This window comes from Anas platyrhynchos, chromosome Z (assembly GCF_047663525.1).
Source record: "Anas platyrhynchos isolate ZD024472 breed Pekin duck chromosome Z, IASCAAS_PekinDuck_T2T, whole genome shotgun sequence".
Classification (NCBI taxonomy): domain Eukaryota; kingdom Metazoa; phylum Chordata; class Aves; order Anseriformes; family Anatidae; genus Anas; species Anas platyrhynchos.
In genome coordinates, this window is record NC_092621.1 from 41,193,702 (window position 1) to 41,215,298 (window position 21,597).

At 42.2% G+C, this 21,597-nt stretch overlaps 1 protein-coding gene and 1 long non-coding RNA gene across 3 annotated transcripts in view; one reads left to right on the top strand and one right to left on the bottom strand.

Moving 5' to 3' along the window:
* Positions 1-2,228, bottom strand: part of LOC101794123 (guanine nucleotide-binding protein G(q) subunit alpha) — a 131,369-nt gene extending 129,141 nt beyond the window's left edge. Inside the window, exon 1 of the mRNA XM_038170218.2 lies at positions 1,712-2,228. Coding sequence (XP_038026146.1) covers positions 1,712-1,847 — 136 coding nt within the window. The 5' untranslated portion in view covers positions 1,848-2,228. The remainder of the gene's footprint in view (positions 1-1,711) is intronic.
* LOC119714402 (uncharacterized) lies at positions 2,217-13,952 on the top strand. 2 transcript variants are annotated; one of them, XR_011805702.1, is made up of 5 exons: positions 2,238-2,346; positions 6,295-6,356; positions 9,776-9,873; positions 11,006-11,140; positions 11,930-13,952. It is a non-coding gene; the product is annotated as an uncharacterized lncRNA (long non-coding RNA). The 2 variants fall into 2 exon arrangements; XR_005261587.2 differs by lacking the exon at positions 6,295-6,356 and having other exon boundaries at positions 2,217-2,346.
* The last annotated feature ends 7,645 nt before the right edge of the window (positions 13,953-21,597 follow it).

The window sequence follows — 21,597 nt, forward strand, 5'->3', positions numbered from 1 at the left end:
TCACAAAGGCAACCTAGTGAGCTTTCTCCAGCACCCCCAAAAGGCTGTCTTCTCGCCTGTCCTCCAGCCAGGTCACCGCCTTCCACATGGCCCTTGGCAATGCCGCGGGGAAGCCCTAACCTGGACGCTCAACATCACCTGCGGGTGGATCTTGGAAAGCAATACCGGGTCTGACTGCATAGGTGCATCTCTGAACTCCTTCTCTGGGTAGTCTCTGTTGGTGCCTTTCGATAGAATTCATACATTTTTGGAAGCTTGGGAGAAACCTCTAGCTTCATCACGAGAAATATCAGGGAAATACAGAAACAATTCGGGCTCGAGTAAACAAGTCAAAAACGCCAGCTGCCTCTCCTGAAGCAAACGTCTATCATTCAGTAATTATACTTCAGCATCCATAAAGTTAAACAAACGGAAACTATCTAACTTCTCTTTTATCTCCTCTGTGAATCCCGAAACAGTCACAACACGCACTTTCATCAAGCAGAATTAGGCCAAAACGAGACCGAATGTGATCACTGCAAGCGCTGCATCTGTCTCCACCGCTTCTATTCCACGCTCGCTAAGGATCCCAGCACCCTCCTCCACACAGAGGAGAGAAGCTCTTGTCTCACAAAGCCGGGAATAACACGCTCACGCCGAGCATTAAAATACACTGTGACTTTTCCTCTCAACCCTCCTTGCCCCACAGAGAGGGCAGGTGGCTGCCCCACATACGTGACCCGTGACAGGAGCCCTCAGCATCACATCCCGCGTCCTCCCGGCGCGTCCCTGCTCATCCACACGCCAGACGCTGCTGCTGCAGACATATTTCAAGGCCTGCGAGCCCCGGGCAGAAGCAGCACTGCCACCGGCGCTGCACAGCAGCGTGGAGCATGCTGATACGTATTTTAATTCTGAAGGTTTATTTTAACAGGAGACAAATCTCTGTCAGATAAGCACTGCCTCTGCATACTTGCGGCTCCGAAATAACGACCTCTGCTTTTAACGAGGGAGAAGCGATGCCACAGATTTTGCTTCCTGGCTGGTGGGTGGATTCCAGAGGTATTAAAGCTCCTGTCACCCTCCCGCATACTTCGGGTTACTCTTCGCCTCCCTGCCTGCACGTAGGGCTTTACGGTTTCTTTTTTTTTTTCCTTCCGCTTTTAAAAAAATAAAAATAATAATAATCGGTCTACAATCTGAGCACCAGCCCCTTATCCCAGTTCGCATCGCTCAGTACGAATCACAATATATGAAAAAAAAAAAAAAAAAAAAGAATTAAAAAAAATAAAATAAAAGCAGCAGAGGCGGCGGGAGGCAGCAGCCCCCGGGCGGCGGGCAGCACAATGCAGATATCGGCGCCCGCCGCCACCCACCCGCACCGCGGCTCTCCCCGGCGCCCCCAGCCCCGGCCCCCGGCCCCGCTTCCCGTCTCCGTGCCGGGAGGCCGCTTCCCTCCCGCACCGCCCGCGGCTCCCCGGCGATGCCCGTGCGAGGCCGAGCGCCCGGGGGGAGCCGAGCCCAGCCCAGGCGAAGCGGCCCCGCCGCCGCCGCCGCCGCCCCGGCCCCAGCCCCGCCATGTAAGGCGCCGGCGGCGCCGGGCCGGGGGGAGCCCGGGGCGGCGGCGGCGATGCCCGCGGGGCTCCCCGGCGGCGGCCCGCAGCGCACCGAGCCCAGCCGAGCCGAGCCGGTCCGGGCCGGGCCTGGCCGTGCGGCGCCCCCCGGCACTCACCCAGCAGCAGCAGCTTCAGCTCCCGGCGGGCGTCCCGCTTGTCCCGGCGCAGCTGCCGCTCGATCTCGTCGTTGATCCGCCGGGCTTCCTTGGCTTCCTCGCTCAGGCAGCACGCCATGATGGACTCCAGAGTCATTCTTCCCAGCCGGTTCAGGCACAACCCCCACCCCCCGAAAACCGCACGCACTCAGCACTCGCGCACCCGCACGCCCGCCCCGCTGCCGCTGCCGCTGCCGCCGCCGCCCCGAGCCGCGGGGGACGCGGGCGCTCGGTGCCCGGGAGCCCCCGCCGGGCAGGCGCAGGGAGCCGCCTCGCTGCCGCACGCGGCTCGGAGCCCCGCTGCCTGCCCCCGCCGCTTCCAGCTCCTCCTCCCCGCGGGATCACGCAGCCAGCCAGGCGGACACATCCACCGCGGCGGCAGCGGCGCTCCCCGGCCGAGCCCCGCCGCCGCCGCCGCCCCTCGCCCCTCTCGCCCCCCTTCCCCTACCGCCCGCCGAGCCCTGCCCCCCGCCGCCGCACACGCATGTCCCCGCCGCTCCCCTCGCTCGGCCAGCCGCAGCACGGCGGGGGGAAGCCGCTGCCGGAGAGCTGGCACGGCTCGGCTGGGCTCGGCTCGGCTCGGCACAGCCCTGACAGTAAGGACGGGAGAGGGGGCGGGTGGAGCGAGGGCAGCCGCCGCAGGGGCCGAGGAGGCAGGCAGGGGCCGGGCTCGCCCGGCTTTTCAATGGCTCGGCTCCGCGGGCGTGGTGCGGCAGGAATATGGCGGAGCGGGGCAGAGCGGGGCGGCCGCCCCCCGGCACCCGCCCCCGCGGCTGGGGGCGGCGGGGAGGGGGGAGAAGGGGGGAGAAAAGGGAGCGGGGAGGGGGGGGCGGGCACGGTGCTGGGATCACTGACAGACCCCACACACGCACACACCTCCCCGTGTCACCTCCTGGACTGTGCTGGGGGCACGGGTGGGATTTGGGGAGGGAAGGGAGGGGGGGGAGAAGCCCCCTGCCTGCCCCCACGGCCCGCAGCTCCCTGGGGGTGCAGCCCCAGGGAGCCCCGTGGAGGTGGCAGGGGGCTCGCCGCCTGCCGGCACCTGCTGTCACCTGCTGCCACCTGCCCCGAGCCCGGCCTCCTCCTGCGCTCCCCTCAAAACTTTTTGTCCAGGCAGACGGCCCCAGGGCACGGCGTGGGGCTGGCAGGGAATTAGGAAGGATCGGCCCGGCAGTGCGGTCAATTCACCTGGAGAGCACCGCACATTTTTTTAGAAAATGAATTGGCGTCCACGTTGATCTGTGTGGCATCTTTACGTGTAATGTATAAAAATGGTCAATACAACTTGGGAATTTTTTTTATAATTACATTTCTTTATCCCCGTAAATCAATTCAGGCAAAATCCTGTTATTCCGATCATTAATCGGAAATACTTCAGCAAAAGCATCATCTCTATTTTAAAATATACCTGTATGTAGGTATGCCTACCCGTATATTTGTCTGCCTGCCTTATCTCCCGGTTCGAGGTTAATGCATTAAATTCAATAAAGATTTCTAGAGATTGAATTATAGATGGGACTTATGGAAAAATGTGAGTAGGCAACCAAATGGGGAAAAAAGAAATTATTTGTGAAATTAATTCTGAACATACCACAATTTATTTCTAAAAGCCAGGGCCCCAAAAAGGATGAAGACGCATGCAGTACAGGTCGCAGGAGATACTCAGTGTATTTGCAGCAGCTTTGTGCCGAGAACTCTGGTACACGGAGTTCCGAGTCCGCAGCGAGCATGATCTGCCATCAGGTGTAAAGGAAGGATAAGAGCGGGTCAATGAATTCACGACCTGTGGGTGAGCAGATCAACCTCCTGCGCCATTCCCCAGATGAAGGGCACAGTGGTCCTTAATAAAAACCGCATACCTCAGACATTATTGCAACATTCCCCAGTAGATGAAGGCCAACGCAACTTTCTTAACCAACTCTCTTATATGCTCAGTGTAGGAGGCATGAACACCGTGTGTACCTCAAACCCAAAACTAGCATTCCATTTTGCATTTATGTAATCTGTGTGCAGTGCTCCCATTGACATCATTGGATTTAAAATCTCCACTGAATAAATATCTTTGGATTTATAATGGCCGAACCAACTAGTTCTGAATCTGTCATCAGCAGATAGCCATTACACACAGTTTTACCCATTTGCTTTGTGACTCTGTGGGAGTCAGAAGAACCCCCATTATGAACAATTACATGATAAAAAACCTATGAGGAGATTTCTGTCCAGTCCTCATCCCCATAATGGTTGGCTTCTGTTTTGAAACATGAAGCATCCTTTATAAATATTTTATCCTAATAGGAATTATCAGTAAATGACAGATACCATTATTACCCATACAGATAATTATTATCCATAGATACTATCCATACTATCACCTAATCCCGCACAGAGACTTCCTGATAAGCCTCCCCTGTAACATTAATAATTTCATATTCCTCTGTCCAAGTAGTCTCCAGTGCGCAGCTCATAGCAACCCGTTGCCTGTGAGACGTTTTAATGCTGCTTGCTGCCACAGGAAATTAAAAGTTAGAAGTGAGCCTGACAGGGGGAGCGGAGCATGATATTAAACACGCTGCATCTTCAGTTTTCTTGCTCAGAAGCCAACAGAGATTGGGAAACCACCGCTCCATTTTATCATCTATCATTCTTCGCACTCATCTATCCCAGTTTTGAATTGCTTCCTTCCCGATGCTTAAGGATATCCATTGTCACTCTTCACTGTCTCTTCTGCTTGCGATATGTTTTCTGTGGCGTTCTGACAGATTCCAAGCAGGGTCTGAACTGGGTGCTCCCATGACAGTAGGCCAGCAGATCGTGTAGAACGACACCACAGTTGCAGTTGGTCAGCATCCCATCTCAAGCAACAGAGGATCTCGCAAGTGCTTTTTGATTGCCGTTGTGCATTAAGAAGACGTTTTCACAGTGCCATGCACAAGTACATCTCAGTCTTGTTTTTGAGTACTTAAGAGTTAATTGAGAGGCCATCAGTGTGTCTGAGCAGGGCAAATGGCCACGCCAGTATGCCCTCCCGACCACTGCTTTTATGTTTGTTTCTTTTTAGAAGAGCAAACAAATGGTATCGGCTGGTTCTCTATAGTTAAACGAGTAACATCCAGTGTTTGCAATTTCCTTCGGCTGAAATAATCGTTTTTTTCCGGTACGTGCTGTTTTGACAAATCCCCTCAGCGTTTATTTATTTCAAAGTAAGAGGTGTCTGCCTAAGGCTCTGGCTAAAGTGACCGGAGTAGGGTTAAAAAAAAAAAAAAAAAACCGGTATGGGCTGATGTAATTTTACGTGAGGTGCTTTACGGGGCTGATTCCCTTTTCCTTCGGACACGGGGAGCTCCCTCCTGACGGCTTCTCCCTGCCGAAGCGCAGCAGCCGCCTGCCCGCTGACCCCTCCTGAGGCGCTCCCGGGGCCGGCGGGCGGCGCCCCCTGCCGCCACCCCGCCGGGGCTCCGGGCTCCGTGCTCCGGGCTCGGGGCTCCGGGCTCCAGGCTGCGGGCTCCGGGCTGCGGGCTCCGGGCCGGGCCGTGCCGCCCGCCCGCTTCCTGCCGCCGCTCGCTGCGAGGCGGAAGCGGCCGCCCGGCCCTTCCCTCCCTTCCCGTGCCTCCGTCGATGTCCCCGATGCCTTCCAGCCCTCGCTGCCCGATGGCGGCGCCTCACAGCCTCCCCCAAACCGTCCCCGGGGCTGCCCTGTGTAGTGGCACCGGGCGTCGTCCCCGTTCCCCCCCCCCCCCGGTTCCCGTGCTGAGGGGCGCTGCGCTGGCTGCCAGCACAGGCGGAGGAGGAGGGGAGATGCCATGGCAACCGTGCGGGGACAGCCACGGCCACACTGCGGGGCCCCGCCGGCCCCTGGCCGCTGCACGCTGCGGGGGTGACATGGCCGCCGTGTGCAGGGGGTCCGGGGGTGACATGGCGGCCGTGGGCAGGCAGCCCGGGGGCTGTTCTGCACCGGCTGGTGTGGCTGCTTAAGCCAGCGTGAAACAGCTCCTTCCCCTCGTTCCTCGCCCCTCCGTGTCACTGTGCTCCTGGGATTGGTTTCCCAAAGGTTCAGGTGCTGCTCCCTCTGTAGCAGCAAAGCTGCTGGACCAGCTGCCATCAGCCAGGGGTTCCCACATTTACACAGCTACACGGGTCTGGTGGAGCAGGGCCGTATATTACAGTGCTGAAAAAATAACACTCGATACAGTCGTATGACACAACATTGTGAGATGGGTAGCGTATGAGCTGATAAACACTACTAAAACAGCTCTGCAAAGAGAGATGGTTCACTAGTAGCATGCGGCACACATGAAGGTGCTTCTACCATTTTATCAGCTGGCTCCATCGAGAAATAAATGCCAGCTATGTATTCAGGCCATTGTATTTGTATTTTGGGGATTTGGGATTTGTTAACGGCGTGGATTCTCCTCAGAATTGTTTCAGCAAAATCTTTGGTGAAGTGTTACCACAAGATATAGTCAGTGAGTGGGACACCATTCCTCCACTGCTTCTTTCACTGAGAAGTTTTATTCACATTTCTTTCCATTATTCATTTGCTGCAGATGACCTCCATAGGTTCCTTCCAACCAAAACCGTTCTATGATTCTGTGAATGTGTCAAGAAGGTATCAACTCTAGGTTGTTTTTTGTTTGTGTTTTTTGTTGTTGTTGTTGTTGTTGTTGTTTGTTTGTTTGTTTTCCATCCAAAATATGTCACTAGAAGAAGTACAGATACCTATCAGATTGTCTACAATTCTATAATGTAAGACTAGTCCAAAATCAGAGCATGCTACAATAGTTTTCACAATCTTACACCAAAGTTTAATACATAAAGTGAAAAATGATAATTTTCTGTGTGTCATTTCTTAAGTTAATTCTAAGCAAACCTTATCAAAAGACAGGAATACAGTAAGTGCAGGAGATTTGGGTTTTTCATAAATTATTTTTGTATTTCAGTGCAAGCACAGTGCTCCAGCTGGAAACAAGTATTTATTGCATATAATGAATTTTATGTAACTGTAAATACAAAGTGATCACCACTACAACAAGTCAAAATATTTCTATATTGTTCTGCCTGAATAATTCCATAGCAGAGTAAATAATAATTGGATACTTTTGCTGCAGTTCCACCATACACCACACACTGCCATTATAGATTCCAGTACCATTCAACACCACAAATAAAGCAGGGTCTGCCACCAGTGAAAGAAATCAGGGGACAGTGCATTTCAGTTCTCTTACATTTATATGTGTATTTTCACCTAGGTGTTTTTAAAGAGAAACAAACATAGTTAATAAAAACAAACAGAAAATGAGACAATTCAGTGTAAAAAATAAATTGTATGTGAATGTAAAACGACCATTAACATCTATGAAATTATGCAAATACTTCTTTCCACATAATTTCCATATATAGTGGTAGAGTATGTAAAATCATGAGTCAGTGTGGTATTTTCCCAGTGAATATGAACAGGAAATACTCTTTTTAATGTAATAGTACTTATTAAAATTGAGTTTTCAACATTATGCAGTCCAATCACAAATTCACTGCAAGACCTTGGTGGTCTGAGTAATGAATCCCATACTTTGTATATCCTTTATAGCTTCTATTGCTAGAAGCACCAATATGTTTTGCACATTGCTATCAAATCTCTTAATGAAAAACAAAAGGAAATACCTGAGTGATAGTGACATGAGGAAAAAAATATGCCCTTATCAACTGCGTTTTTGGATGGACAAATAAATGTTTTTTTATTGCCATATATAATTTTATAAGATGATAACGGAAGTCCATAAGGAGACTGTTTCCAGTCTTTATTGTTTTAAAGTGGGTGCAGAGAAGGATCTTGACACAACAACTAATCAATGTCATCTTCTAAGTGGAAACGCAGTAACAATGCAGGTTGTCTTACTATCTTCATGTGAGAATCTGCTAGGAAAGCTTGTAGTACTAACGAAAAATGTCCCTTATTAAGTCTTATGTAAAACAGTAACAAATACTTGGAAAAAGTATGTTTCCTGCAAATATACTTAAAATGGTGAAGACTGAGTTAGAAGATAGCAGATAACTGGCTTCCCGTTGGTACTTCTGGAGGAACTGAGGCACTCAGATACTGAAGTAGAAAAGCAGGCCATGCTGTGAACTTCGGTTTACCACAATGACAGCCGGTTAGTGTGTTGCCTAAGCCCGTATGGGATGATGAATTGTGAACCTGAACATAGGCAGAAATTGAAAAATTCTCATGCCTGAGATGCACTGCTAATGGTACTTGTACAGTAGTACAGATTGCTATGTATTAGTCAAATTCCCCTGGCACTTAATGTTGAATTTAGATAGTGCTCTCTTAAGGAAGAGAAAAGAATGAAGATTGGTGAATCTGTAATAGTATCTGAGGGAAATACTGAAATTCATTACTGGGGAAAAGGGTAACATGACCGGTTTCATCTGACGAGGCAGAGTTTTGAACAAGTACAAAATGCTACTTTGGACATATGCGTGGAGTTCTGTAGAGCAGCAAAATATTTTAAATACATATTTGGATAAAACTGACTCATTACCCTGGTTTGGGTATGGTAATAGAGCAAACTCTTGAGGTGCTGCGTTTCTATTAGTCCACTTCCTAATCCTGTTGTATTTTGAATTCTGGCAGTGCCGTACATTACATTGGAAATATTAAAAATAACATGAGATATTGGTTTCATTCTGATGCTGATATAATTTAATGTGACTGCAAAAAGGCGCTTTTTTTTTTTGTTTTGCTTTTTTTTTTTTTTTTTTTACTCCAGATTAAATAATGATTAATGCATCTACTTCTCCTTGAAAAATCAGGAGATTTTCAGAATAATCAGCGCTTAACTTTTAGGTTGGATATACCAAGAATATTCTAACAATGTTTTGGATTGCACTGTATATTCAAACCTTTTGTATTTATGGTGGAAATTTATGGTGCTTCTGCTGAGACAATAGTCATGATCCTGTAAGATTTACAGGGAAAAAAGCGTTGTGCTCCCCCTACTGTTCCACCACATACAAATAACCAGAAACGCTGAATTGATTTTGTCCTGATGAGTCCTCGATGACAATGGTGTCCAAAGACAGTTACAAATTATAATTCATATTTTTGGTACTTTTGGTAAAATATCTTCTGGGTAAACCAAAAAATTTAACTGTAAAGAAACGCTATTTTTCAATTTCTGGTAACATCCTACTAACAGTGGAGATAACTAGAATATTTAATTTTTATTTTTTTTCCAAGTACTTGGTGTTCTCAAGTTCTTTAGCATTTATAGCATAATATGCATGAGTATATATACTGTAACATTTAACAGTTTTCAAAGTTCTCTGCACAAGATAGCATTTTATGTTTGTGCATGCATACAATTAAGCTTGTTCCATTTACATGTTTATGATGAGACTCCTAGATGCTAAAGGGAAAAGTTACATCTCCATATGACTTCTTTTTGCTGTACAAAATTACTTTAAGAATCAGCGACGTTCCTAACTGTAAATTGTAAAATTTATTATCTCTGGTTTGCGATAATATTCTGACAACGTGGATATGAAAGTGGATGTGCAAACCGACTGCTTTGTACGCCAGCAGTGATCTTCTTACATATGATCTGGATAAAAATCAAGCCTATTAGACTGAGACATTGGGTCTGACTCAGAACAAGGTAATATTTATTCCTCTAAAAGGAAGGTTTAGATATGTCACACAGCTAAACGGTCAACAAGAAATTAACATGGGCATATTTTTGGTATAGAAAGATGGAAAATCAGAGAAGGAAAAGATAAATTTAATAAATAACAATGGATAATAAATAACAATAAATAACTTCCTTTGCCTGCAGGCAAACCAGTATTTTGCTGTATGCATGCAGCACTGATATCTTCTTTCACTGATACATGGAAGAGCCCAAAAGGCAGACAAATAAGAAATAAAAAGCTGCTACTGAATTGGGTATCTGACAGTGTACATGTTGCACTGCTAACTGGGGATTCTCTCTCACCTTCTCCCTTCATTCCCCCATGTATTTTATCTAGATGCACACTTGCATGAAATCAGAGACTCAGAAGGCTTGTCACACCAATATATCTACAGGGATATCATGAGTTCCTCTGAAGAAGGAACTCCTAACAATGTGAGTCGAATTTCCCTAGAAATGCTCATCTACATAAATATCTTCAGAAGAAGCTTCTGCTTTGGCATAAACAGGCATTGGCATAAACATGCGTTTTTTAATGTCAATCCTTATTAGCCACTAGTGTGGGACAGGGTTCTAAGTGGGGTGTTTTATGGGGACTTGTTAATTTTCTGGCATAATTTAGATTTTTTTTTTAGCAGTTACATTTCCTATGTATAACAAAAGCTTTTTGTTTTCCTTCGCCCTCTTCCTTCTCCCCCCTCCATTTTTTTGGTCAATTTATTATGAAAGAAAGAGACCCAGTCTCAACAGTCGATTGAGACTTTATGGATGAAGGCAGAAGTCTATCATGTTTCATAATAGCTGAAAACTCAGTCTTTTAAAGTATAGTGTTGAAATAGAGAAAAGTCACCCAGCAATTTACTACTGGGGAGTCAAATACATTTTATCTGGTTGTAATGCAACTGTACTTTATAAAGGGTATGCTAGGATATGTAGTGACATGCCACTGTTTGTATGACAAGCTCTTAAAAATTCAGGACCCATAGGCATAAGCAGCAACAAATATATGTGCACAGGTATCAGAAGGAAGATGACCACCTTATGCCAGCGATGCTGCTGTTCCTACATCTATTGTGAGTGAAAAGACTATCAGTTAGGATAAGCGTTTGCATTCGGTTCTGGGTACAATAGTTTACTCCTCCAAAAGCTGTAGGAGCTCTTAATGAGACAGATGCCCTGTTTGAATGTCTGTTTATTTAGCAAATTCACAAAATTTTAAGTGTTACATCTGCATCCTTTCCTACATATAAAGTCTTACTTTCTTTTCTGATCTGTTTGGTGATTGGAAAAACCTTGCAAGTATTTACTTAGGTCTCATTTTTAACCTAGCGTACACATAAGCTGCTTAAACTGGTGAAAGAAAAGCCCTGTTGATACATATTGAAAAGCAGAATTTGGCTCCTCATGTAGTTTCTTGCACGGCATATGAAGCAGCAGTGTTTTTTCTTGCAAAAATATCCCTTAGGAGTCTGGAAATCTGACTGCATCAGACCAGTGGCCTTTAATGTTTCCTTTTTAAAGCTTAGTTCACAAGTGCATTGCACACCATTTGTTTTGTATTTTGCAGTTTGCTTTGGAAAAGCACAAGTCATAAGAATGATTTAGAGTCATCCTATAAGAATGAATTAATTCAGTGCTGCTAAGAAACACTGTACTTCATTGTCTGCTCAGAAGTGGCAATGTCACTGTTATCCCATTTCAGGTAATTATAAATTATCCTCCCCCTTCGCTTCCTGATGTTCTTGAGTCAAATATGTATCCTATTTTTTAATGACCTCAAAATCAGCTGGCACATGGAAAAAGGGCCTAAGCATGAGTAAAGAATATTCTGAATGTGTTCTGGCATGCATACCAATGATTTTTAATTCAAGATTTCATGCATCATGACTAGCTTTTGGGGTAGTTTTTGTTGTTGTTGTTGTTTAAAATAAACCAAACAATAGAGAAACATGGAAACAGGAATATACCACCCTAACAAAATAACATACAAACCGAATTTAAATTTGGCATCTTTAAAAACAAAAAAGAGATACAGCACTGCATGGCATTCTTCCATTAAGACACTGACATTTTATATTCAATTTTGTTTTATTGAGTACTTAAGTGGTTTATCTTTTCATTATTTGAATGCTTTAGTGTGTCAATTATGAGTAAGACAGGAAGTAATGCACACAGTAGTGACGCTGTGTCAGCTTTTTTTAAAAAAAAAAAAAACAACTTTGAACTCTTGTAAAAGACTTTGCTTTTCTGAAAAAAAAAAAAAACTACAGACTATTTTGACATATGCTAAGCCCTATGATAATTCTTTGAAATTCTTTGAATCTGCAGTGTGCCCAGACTAAGAATATGAAAGTCCAAAACTTACCATTTTTCAATTACATGTGTATGCATTGTTCTAGTATAAGATACTATCTTTTCAGATAGACTCTGCCTTTCCACAGCTGCAAAAGAATATAACATCTATGTCATGTGATTTTTCCTTCTCTTCCAGCAACACCAGATTCTGAGAAACTCTCAGCTGTAAGGTGCAATGAAACAGCAAGGCTAATAACAGCTTTTCAAATCTGAAACATTACTGTTGCCATCAGAAATTATTTCTGAAATATAAAATAAAAAATAATAAAAAAGACAAAATGAAAATAAGTATTTTCTAGTACTGTATTAGTGGTACTTAGTCTCTTTTTCATTTGGTAAATAAAAAGTGACATGCAATTTGTTAAGCAAGCAGTCCAAAGCTTAGTAGATGAACAACAGTCAGAAAACTGCTTAGTGTATATTTCAAAGAAACTGCTAAAGCCAAAACTTGCCTCCATTATTTATTATAACCAGGCACGTTGTCAGACCCAACTGAATCTTTCTGTAAAATGTCACACTTTGTTTCCCTTGTGTAAATAATTCTAATTAAGTAAATGATTTAATGGTCAGACCCTAAATGTACTTAATTCAAAACAACACAAGCATTTAAAGAGAAGAATGACATACATGATGCTACACATATGGTGGATGATATTAAAAAAAGCTGTAGAAACAAGCAGAGAATCTTATCTGTCCTCATACTGAATGAACATAGATACTGTCTTTTGTACCAATTTGCTGGAATAAAGATTCAGTAGACATTGAATAAAAGAGGAACATTTAGTATTTTAATATAAATATTTTAGCCACATATTTGAAATTAATTGCCTAAACTGAATTTTGTGGCTTTTTTTTTGTTTGTTTTCTTTTTGTTTGTTTTTCTGAAAGGCTTGTTTTTTTCACTAACACCTTTTAGGAGTATGCTGTGATCTTAGGATAAAATTTAGCAAAAATTCCACTGGAATTACTTGTCTCCATAGAAAATTCTTCCAGAAGCTGAGCTCTAAACAGATACATTTGTTGCAGATCAACATAAAATGAAATGAAAATCCTAGTTCAAACAATTCAAGTACTACTAGTGACTCTCGAAGAAATAATTTAATTATCCATTTAGATAGGTAACATAATTATCGTCTTGTACAACAGGAATGTACAGAGATAAAGACCTGAAGACTAGAAATGAGTTATGGACCTCCCTTTATAATATGTGATGCTATAATATGTTTTGCTTTTGTGATATGCAGTAAAGGTGGAGAGACCTACAGACTAGCCAGTTCTTTACATCTAACACTGAAGAAGCATTTAAGGCATTGAATCAAACAGAGTCAGAGGTATAAAACATTTTATGCAATTAGAGATATATTTTTTAAAAGGCTGCAAGATTTTCCCAAGGTGAGGCAACAGATGCTAGTGTGGTTTTTTTTTTGTTTTTTTTTTTTTGTTTTTTTTTCCTAATTTTGAATGTTTTCTGTAGCACTTGTTTCAGTCATTTTTCAGTTATATCAGAATCAATTTCCATCAGTCCCTAAAGTCGGTTCTCCGCAAAAAATCTGAATGTTTGTCTGAAATCATACAAATCAGTAAATATTGGTCTATTCACACAAGTAATGAGTTTAATTTGCTTTCCCAGATAGCTTTCAAGAAAACATAATTTATTCTTTTTTTTAGACAAGTGATAGGGGAACTCTCTCATACTGTAATTTATAATAAATCAACTGTTCTCAAATCTACTGTTGTAGGTCTTCACCGTACCCAGAAATTAACAAAGAATACTATAAGAATTAAAAGGCTGGTCTATATGCTCATTCACATTACAAATCCATTGCAGGGAATCTATGTTTTTATTCTCATAATTGCCAGATTTGTTTATAACATAATTACTGAGTTCAATATCAGCAGCAGCACTCACGATCAAAGCACTTTCATCTGTTTATTAGCTTGTTCATTGTTGAATAAGACTTTTTTTTTTCAAGACAATGTTAGACTATCTGCACATATGATGACCTATATTTGAGGGTCTGTGCTTCCATTATTTTAACAGCTGCAAAATACTAATGTGGTGGATATCTCAAGCATTGTTATTATGGCCATCCTTATAGTGCTTCTGCTAGACTCTTCAGAGGCAACCTTGAGGTGGTAGTGCTGAACACACACACGCACACACACACACACACACAAAAAAAAAAAAAAAGGTAAATTTCTCATATATATATATATATATATATATATATATATATATATATATATATTGGTACTTACAATTAAGTGTCTCTGCTTAGTTCAAAATTCTTGCAATGAAATCACCAGCCTTTTTTAACATGCTGAAATCCTAAAAATAGTTCAGTGAACCTCTATTTCTTTGGCCTGATAACACCACATACCATCTGTTCTGCACCATGGTGGGGTAGGGAGTGGGGTGAGAGAGAGCTGGTGCAAGGCTCTCTCTGGATCTTAGCAAGAAAGGCCCAATAAAAATGGCTTGATAACTGCTTTAAAAAGACATCATCATCATCATATAGACTAAGTGAGTCTTTTATCCCATCAGATGCTGGGCACTCCATTTCTGTGCAGCATCAGACAGAGCCTCAATGGACGTTTCTACGACACAGGGCAGATTCTGCCCATGGAGAGAAGCTCTCCTTCTTTGGTCACTTGAGGTGGTATGTAACTTCCTCACAAGAAAACAACCCTACATGTATTCCCAAAGGATGTTCTCATGAGAACTCCCTCATGCCTCACCATTAGGTAAAGGCAAGGCCTCACAGGTGGTGTAATCGCCTTTACCTCCCCTGGTACTGTGAGCTGCTGAGGTTTGTCTTGCAGGCACAGGACCTGTGTGGCACGGGTCAGCCTGAAGATCGCTCTGCGTGTCCCTTAGCTGTGCCATGCATTGTCGGGCTGACCGTGATGTGAGTCACTGACACCCAAACACAGAGACCATTGATCCTGGTGGGGATCACCACGTTCCACCCCTTGATCCACCATGCACTTTACCTTTCCCCAGGACTGAAGCTGCAGAGTATGTTAATAACACACAGGCTTCTTGAGCCCTAAGTACACGTCCCAGTGTATCAGACATGGTCTGTTCAAGATCACCAGCTTCTCAAAAAAAGCGTCTTCGGCAAGGCTCCCAATACACAATCTTCTTGTACTCCTTCCCTAGCAATAATGCTGATGGCTTAGTCATTTGTGCTACCTAATGAAAAAGAAGGCCAGCTAAACCCCTATATCACATGAAGTAAAATTTTATTGCAGTTTTAATTCCACTTTCCTGCTTCAGAAGTACTGGGTTGATATTTTTCTTTATATACCTTTATGCTTGCAATCCCCCTCTCTCTTCCTTTTATGAATGGAAAAAAAAAAAAACAGCTCCACCATTTCCACAAAAGGTTTATCAAGTTGTTCTGTGAGGCTTATATCTGATACAATTCTTACACAGCTGACCATGCTGAGAACAGCCAGTTCTAGCTGTGAGCTGAGAGTACTGTTTGTCATTCGAGTTCTATGTTGTAAATTGTAGATACTGGTTATTGCCATTTGTTTAATCTCTCTTACATTCTGTTTTTGTCTTCATTGCCCCATTTGGCTGCTTTGTTCATCTGTTGCATCTTTTTAAAGTTAGCACCAGACCTGCTTTGTAACACATGCGGATAGACAGCAACCAACAGTTTAAGAGCGGATTTCTTTTTTTCCTGTAATTCTATTCAGTGTCTAAGATGGCATTGCCATTGCAGTCCTAATTGGAAACAGTTGTAATAGAAATACATAGGAGAAGCTCTATGGGCTATTATAGGTATTTCAAGAAAATTACTTCTCTTAGTGGATACTTTCCTTCCTTTCTGCCACCCACTAGGCCCTCTTTATGTACCACCCAGACATGAGTACAAGCTGAATGCAGAGAAAACTTCAGCCATGCTGCGGAAAAGCACAGTAGAACATTTAGCAGTTATAAATGCATCACTATTAGTAAAATGTCACCATCAGTTAGCAACTCTGTTATTACCAAGAAAATATGACTTGTTTGATGGTCTGATTTAGGACACTCTGCCCTTGGTCAGCGTTTAGGATCTGTTTTCCTTCTGGCTGGCTGTCCAATTTTGGATTTCTTTTAAGCAACTACCACCCTCAGAGCTTCCAGCAAGCTCTCTCCTTAGAAGGAACTCATTCAATAGACAAATTCTGTGTAATTCCCTCTATGATGACCACTAAAAATAACAACTGACCACTAAAAATAACAACAACAACAACACATTTCTAGATGCTTAATTTGAGTTTGTTATTCAAGAATTACAATAAAGATCAGAGAGGTGAATTTACTGTTACATGCAGATTTTTGTAGCCATACGCCACAAGATGAGTTTTTTACTAGTCAGCGTGATACTCAGTTGTAAAATTCAGCAAAGTTACAAAAGCATTCAAGTATGATGAATTACCTGCTGATTAAAGCCTCTCAGAGACTTGTAGAGATTATGTCTTATGAAACAACATCTGAAATCAAGGTTTACATTTGCAATAAAAGAATTATTTTGAAGGCTGGGAAAACAAAACAAGTTGCTCAACCAATAGCGAGAACTGTTGTTTCCTGTATTAACATTAATAGTTTAATACTTCAGAAACATTCAAAAGATGTTCTCTACAAAAAAAAAAAAAAAAAAAAAAAAAAAAAACCTACAACAAACTACAACAGCAAAGCAAAAACAAAACAAAACAAACAAACAAAAAAAAAAAAAAAAAAAAAAAAACACTTTAATTGATCATCCACATTAATGCAGGCCATAAAGAGAATGTTTTTTTTCTCCCACTAAGAGCAAAGTCCAATCAATATGTCTGTTTAGAAATCCTGGCTATCTGCTCCTTAAGGAGCAATAAATAATGAATAACAGTACACATTTGTTTTTAAATATTAATATGTAAATATGAGATCACTATCAAAAAAACGTGGTTTACTGCATATGATAGAGCAAGAAGCTGATTTTCTTAATCTTTTGCCATTTTTCATGTTTCTTCCTTATATAAATAAGGATCATATCAGCTATGATATGAAAATTTCAATGCACTTACATGTGGATTCCTGTTGGATCCAATAGAGCTGCATACGTGAATGAAATTGAAATCAGTTTTCAAGTGATTCAAGACACATAAGACTGCAAGGCCAAAACCTGAAGTAAAAGAGCTTGTCCTGTCTTCCTAGTATTGCTCATCTCATGTCAGGATATTGGAGGATTCAAATACCTGAATACTGGCCACTTGAGGATATAGCTTAAAGATTGCTGTAAGGTGAAAACATCAGCCTCCATAGAGAAAATGCCAGATGGGTAGTTTAAAAAGCAGACAACCAAACTTCATCTGAAAATACCTTCATTTCATTAGTGTAATTCAGAATATAAAAGAGCACAGACAGTAGCATAGATTTGGTTTATTTCCCTCACTAGATCACAGTTCAGTCCTTTTGTTGCCTTTCAGTACTTAAAGACGGCTTATAAAAAAAGATGGAGAGTGACTTTTCACTCGGACAGATAATGACAGGACAAGAAGGAATGGTTTTAAACTACAAGGAGATTTAGTATTAGATGTTAGGAGGAAATTCTTCACTCAGAGAGTGGGGGAGTACTGGCACAGGCTGACCAGAGAAGCTGTGGCTGCCCCATCCCTGGAGGTGTTCAAGGCCAGGCTGGATGGGGTTTGAGCAACCTGGTCTGGTGGGAGGTGTCCCTGCACATGGCAGGGAGTTGGAACTGTGTGATCTCTAAGGTCCCTTCCAACACAAGACATTCTGCCACTCTATGATTAATCTTGTGTTACTGTTGAGGATTCACAGTGTAAGTTACTTGAAGATCCAATCTAGAAGAAATTGTTTTTGTCTCTGCTGCTGGAATCAGGTTCCACTGCCTGGCTGTGTGAATGGCCAGGGGCTTCTTTTGAGGTTCCAGCCCAAACAGGCTGTTTACTGGCCTCACAGGGAATACTGGGATTCTTTCACTATCTGCTCTAGGACCCCATCCAGAACCTTGATTTTGGACTGCTAGTTGTCATATCCCTTTCTAATTTATTTTCCCTTAACTTTTATTTGTTTTCTTCTAATTTTTATTTATTTTTTTTTTTTTTAATGAAGGACAGTTGTTTGGATCAATAGAATTATCTGTGAAATTCTGCAGCTTTTCACTGTTCAGTAAAATGTGTAAACACACTGCTTTCAGTAGTACTTTCACTGTTATTTGGTAGCAGAGAGAGTTCTTTTTTACAGTAAGTCACAATAGCAGTATCAAGATGATTGATAACTTCAATCAGTTTGAGACAGAAAATAGGAATATCTTTAATTACCACAGCTGAGGAAAGAACGAACAGTTACTATCACCTGCCTGAATAAGTAAGCGTTGTCTTAACATGTTAAAGTCGGTGATTTCCCACAGAATTAAATGTTAGTCTCTTAATTAACTTGGTTAGTAAAAAATAAGGTGAGAAAGAAAACCTAAAGGTAAAAGACTGAAACAGGACTGAACACTATTATTAAATTCAGCAATTATGGCTCCAAATAGGCATGCCTTTTCTTGGGTTTCCTTAGCAGTTTTGGAAACATTAGGTTTGAGCACTTGATCTTGTGACGTCAGTGAACATCACAGGTAGTCTTAATGAGGAATTCTTGCTGTGACAGTGGAAGAGGCCAAGCCTCTCTTCACAGCATAGCTACGTGTTTGGGAAGAGAGCTCTCATTGCAACAGATTCTTAGGAGCCTTGATTCATTTCTGCATTACTACTCCTTTCCATTCTTAGAATGGCATGTTGTCTCTGCATGCAGTTTCCCAGCTTTTATTTTATTTTATTTTATTATTTTATTTTATTTTATTTTATTTTATTTTATTTTATTTTATTTTATTTTATTTTATTTTATTTTATTTTATTTTATTTTATTTTATTTTATTTTATTTTATTTTATTTTATTTTAAAGCCATTGCTTGAAAAACATCAAGTTTCTATTTAATAGTTGGTTCAAGATATTCTCCTCTTGTACTCTTCTGAGTACAGTACTCACTGAGTCATTAGCAGTGCAATCTCTTACAACTGTGGTGCCAACTGTACCTACCTTGTTGTCAAGAACATTCTATATATAAAATCAGACTGCTACTTCTATTTACTTTATATATTGTTTATTCATGTATTTCTGAGTTTGCTTTGACATTCTCACCTGGTTAGAAATACAATAGGCAGTAGCAGCTTTCTCAATTAGTCTGTTCTTTTCAGAGAAAATTACATTATCAATTGCTGTTTATTATCTTTGGGAACACTGTTCCTGCAGGTTAATTTTTATTTTTGAGATAATAACAATTATCTTTAAAAATTAAGAATTACTAGCATTATATTTGGCTAGTAAAAGTTTTTTGTTGTTGTTGTTGTTGTTTTTTAATTTTACTTACTTTGTTTTCTGAAACTCCAAAAGCCCTTCAAAATTTAGAAGGATGTACATGTATGCTTGACATTATCCTGACAGTTTTATGTATAAATTTTACATGCCTTGTGCTACTTATCCCTTGATGTAGGGTCAACCGTATAGTGTAGTGGGTGTCCATGTCAATGTTTTGGCAGCAGACGTGGGCTGCAAAACTGGCCAGTGACTGGAGTCACTGCGCCCAACGCAGTGACTCCACAACAGACCTGCACAGCTAAGCACATCAGTAACGCTGCTAAGCCTATCAGTAACACTGGCAGTGACTCTATGAAGATATATTTAAGAAAGGGTAAAAAATGCTGCATGGCAGCTTTGAGAGAGGAGTGAAAAAAAAAAAAAAAAAATATGTGAGAGAAACAACCCTGCAGATACCAAGGTCAGAGAAGCAGGATGGGGAGGGAAGTGGTGCTCTCAGCACCAGCACAGACGTTCTCCCGCAGCCTGTGGAGAAGACAATGATGAAGCATGTTGCTGCCCTGCAGCCCCTGGAGGACACCACACCACAGCAGGTGGCCATGTCCTGAAGGAAGCAGCAGGAACTGCGGCCTGTGCGGGACCCATGCTGGAGCAGTTTGTTCCTGACACACAAACCTGTGGAGAGGACTCACACCATCGCTGCTCTCGGAGAACTGCAGCTGGTGGGAAGGGCTGCATCCCATGCAAGAGACCCGATGCTGAGAAGAGGAAGGCGTGGCAGAGACAAACTGTTGTGAACTCACCACAGCCCCTGTTCCCCATCCCCTCTAGGCAGCTCGGGGTGGGCGAGGTAGAGTATCTGGAAATGAAAGAGTGAAGTAGAGCCTGGGAAGAAAGAAGGGTGTAAGGTAAAGTGCTTGCAGTTTTTTTCTTTGTTTCTCACCAACCTGCTTGATTGTTAAATGGCAGTAAATTTGTCTTCCCTAAGCTGAGTCTGTTTTGCCTTTGATGGTAACTGGTAAACGCTCTCTCTGCCTTTATCTCAACCCACAAGCTATTCCATCCTATTTTTTTTCTCCTCCTGTCTTGTTCAGGAGGGGGAATGAGAGTCTGGCTGGGTGGGCATCTGTCAGCTAGCCAATGTCAACACACTGCATACAGCATATACAGCATAGTGCATTAGGCCAGGGCCACAGTGAAACTTACATCCTTCATAGTCTTTTCAGCTGGTAATATAGAATGAGCATGCACTATTTACAGTAACTAAATAATTAAAATAGAGGCTAAAAATTTCTGCATCACTATGTCTTTACACCTTTCAAACTGCATCAGAAACAGTGTCTGCACAGTTTGTATCTACAGTGTTCCTTTTGGGTAGGGATCTGAATTTGCAGACTACCCAGTTGGTGCTCAATAATATACACAGAGCAATCTGTTAATAATGTAACATGAAATACATTAAAGTGTACGTTTTCGTATGGTAAATTCAATTTCAGTAGTTAATGCATTTTGGAGAATACACAGAAACACCGTTCTTGACAGTTTTTTTCTCTGCCAGTACAATGATTTATTTTACGACTTCTCTAGAGAAAATCCAAATAGGGCATTGATGCTGCACGAAGGGGAAAAGGGCATGAAATGATGTTCAGGAAAAGAGTGGAGATATCTGTAACAAAAGAACAATCTACTTTTAGATTGAGATATTATTGGCAGTGAAACTCGGAGAAAAAAATTACTTGTTGATCAAAAATATTTGTGTAGGGAATATTTGGGTACCATCGCACACATATGTCAGAACTAGGACTGCATATTCTATGCTGTTACTTATACACTTTTATACTCTCTACTCCTTCTATACTCATATTTCTATACTCCCACTCCTTCATTCCACCCCACTCCTACTTCTACATGCACTGACTGTGATGCTGGATTTTGTCCTTTAACATTTTTTGAACAATAAGCCTGAGACTGGCTGGCTGCCAGACTACTTTTTTCAGCCAGGCAAATGTTACTCTGTCTTTGTATGCCACTGTTGTGAAAATGTGTTTGTCCTTGCCTACAGTCCTGAAAACTATTGCTTCTTTGAGCAAACAGGATGTTTCTCTTGGTGTTTTCTAAATTCCATCAACCATACATACACTGCAGTTTATTGCTAAAGTCCCAGTTTTCCAATTTCCTATATATGAGTACAATCTTGAGCAAGGTCAATTAGTATTGCAGAATCTTGAGTGAGTCATTTGAGTTTTCTTATGGTAACAGATGAAGGCTCCTTATCACTTTCTTGTTCAGTTCTTTAAATTTGGGTGTTATCAAATATATTTAAAATACTAGTAACACCAGCTTTTGTTTCTAAAGAACTTCACTCCTCCAAGGTTCTTAAGCAATACCAATAAAATTCTTGCTTATTTTTCTACTCATCCCAACTGCTTCATGCAGCCAGGTGA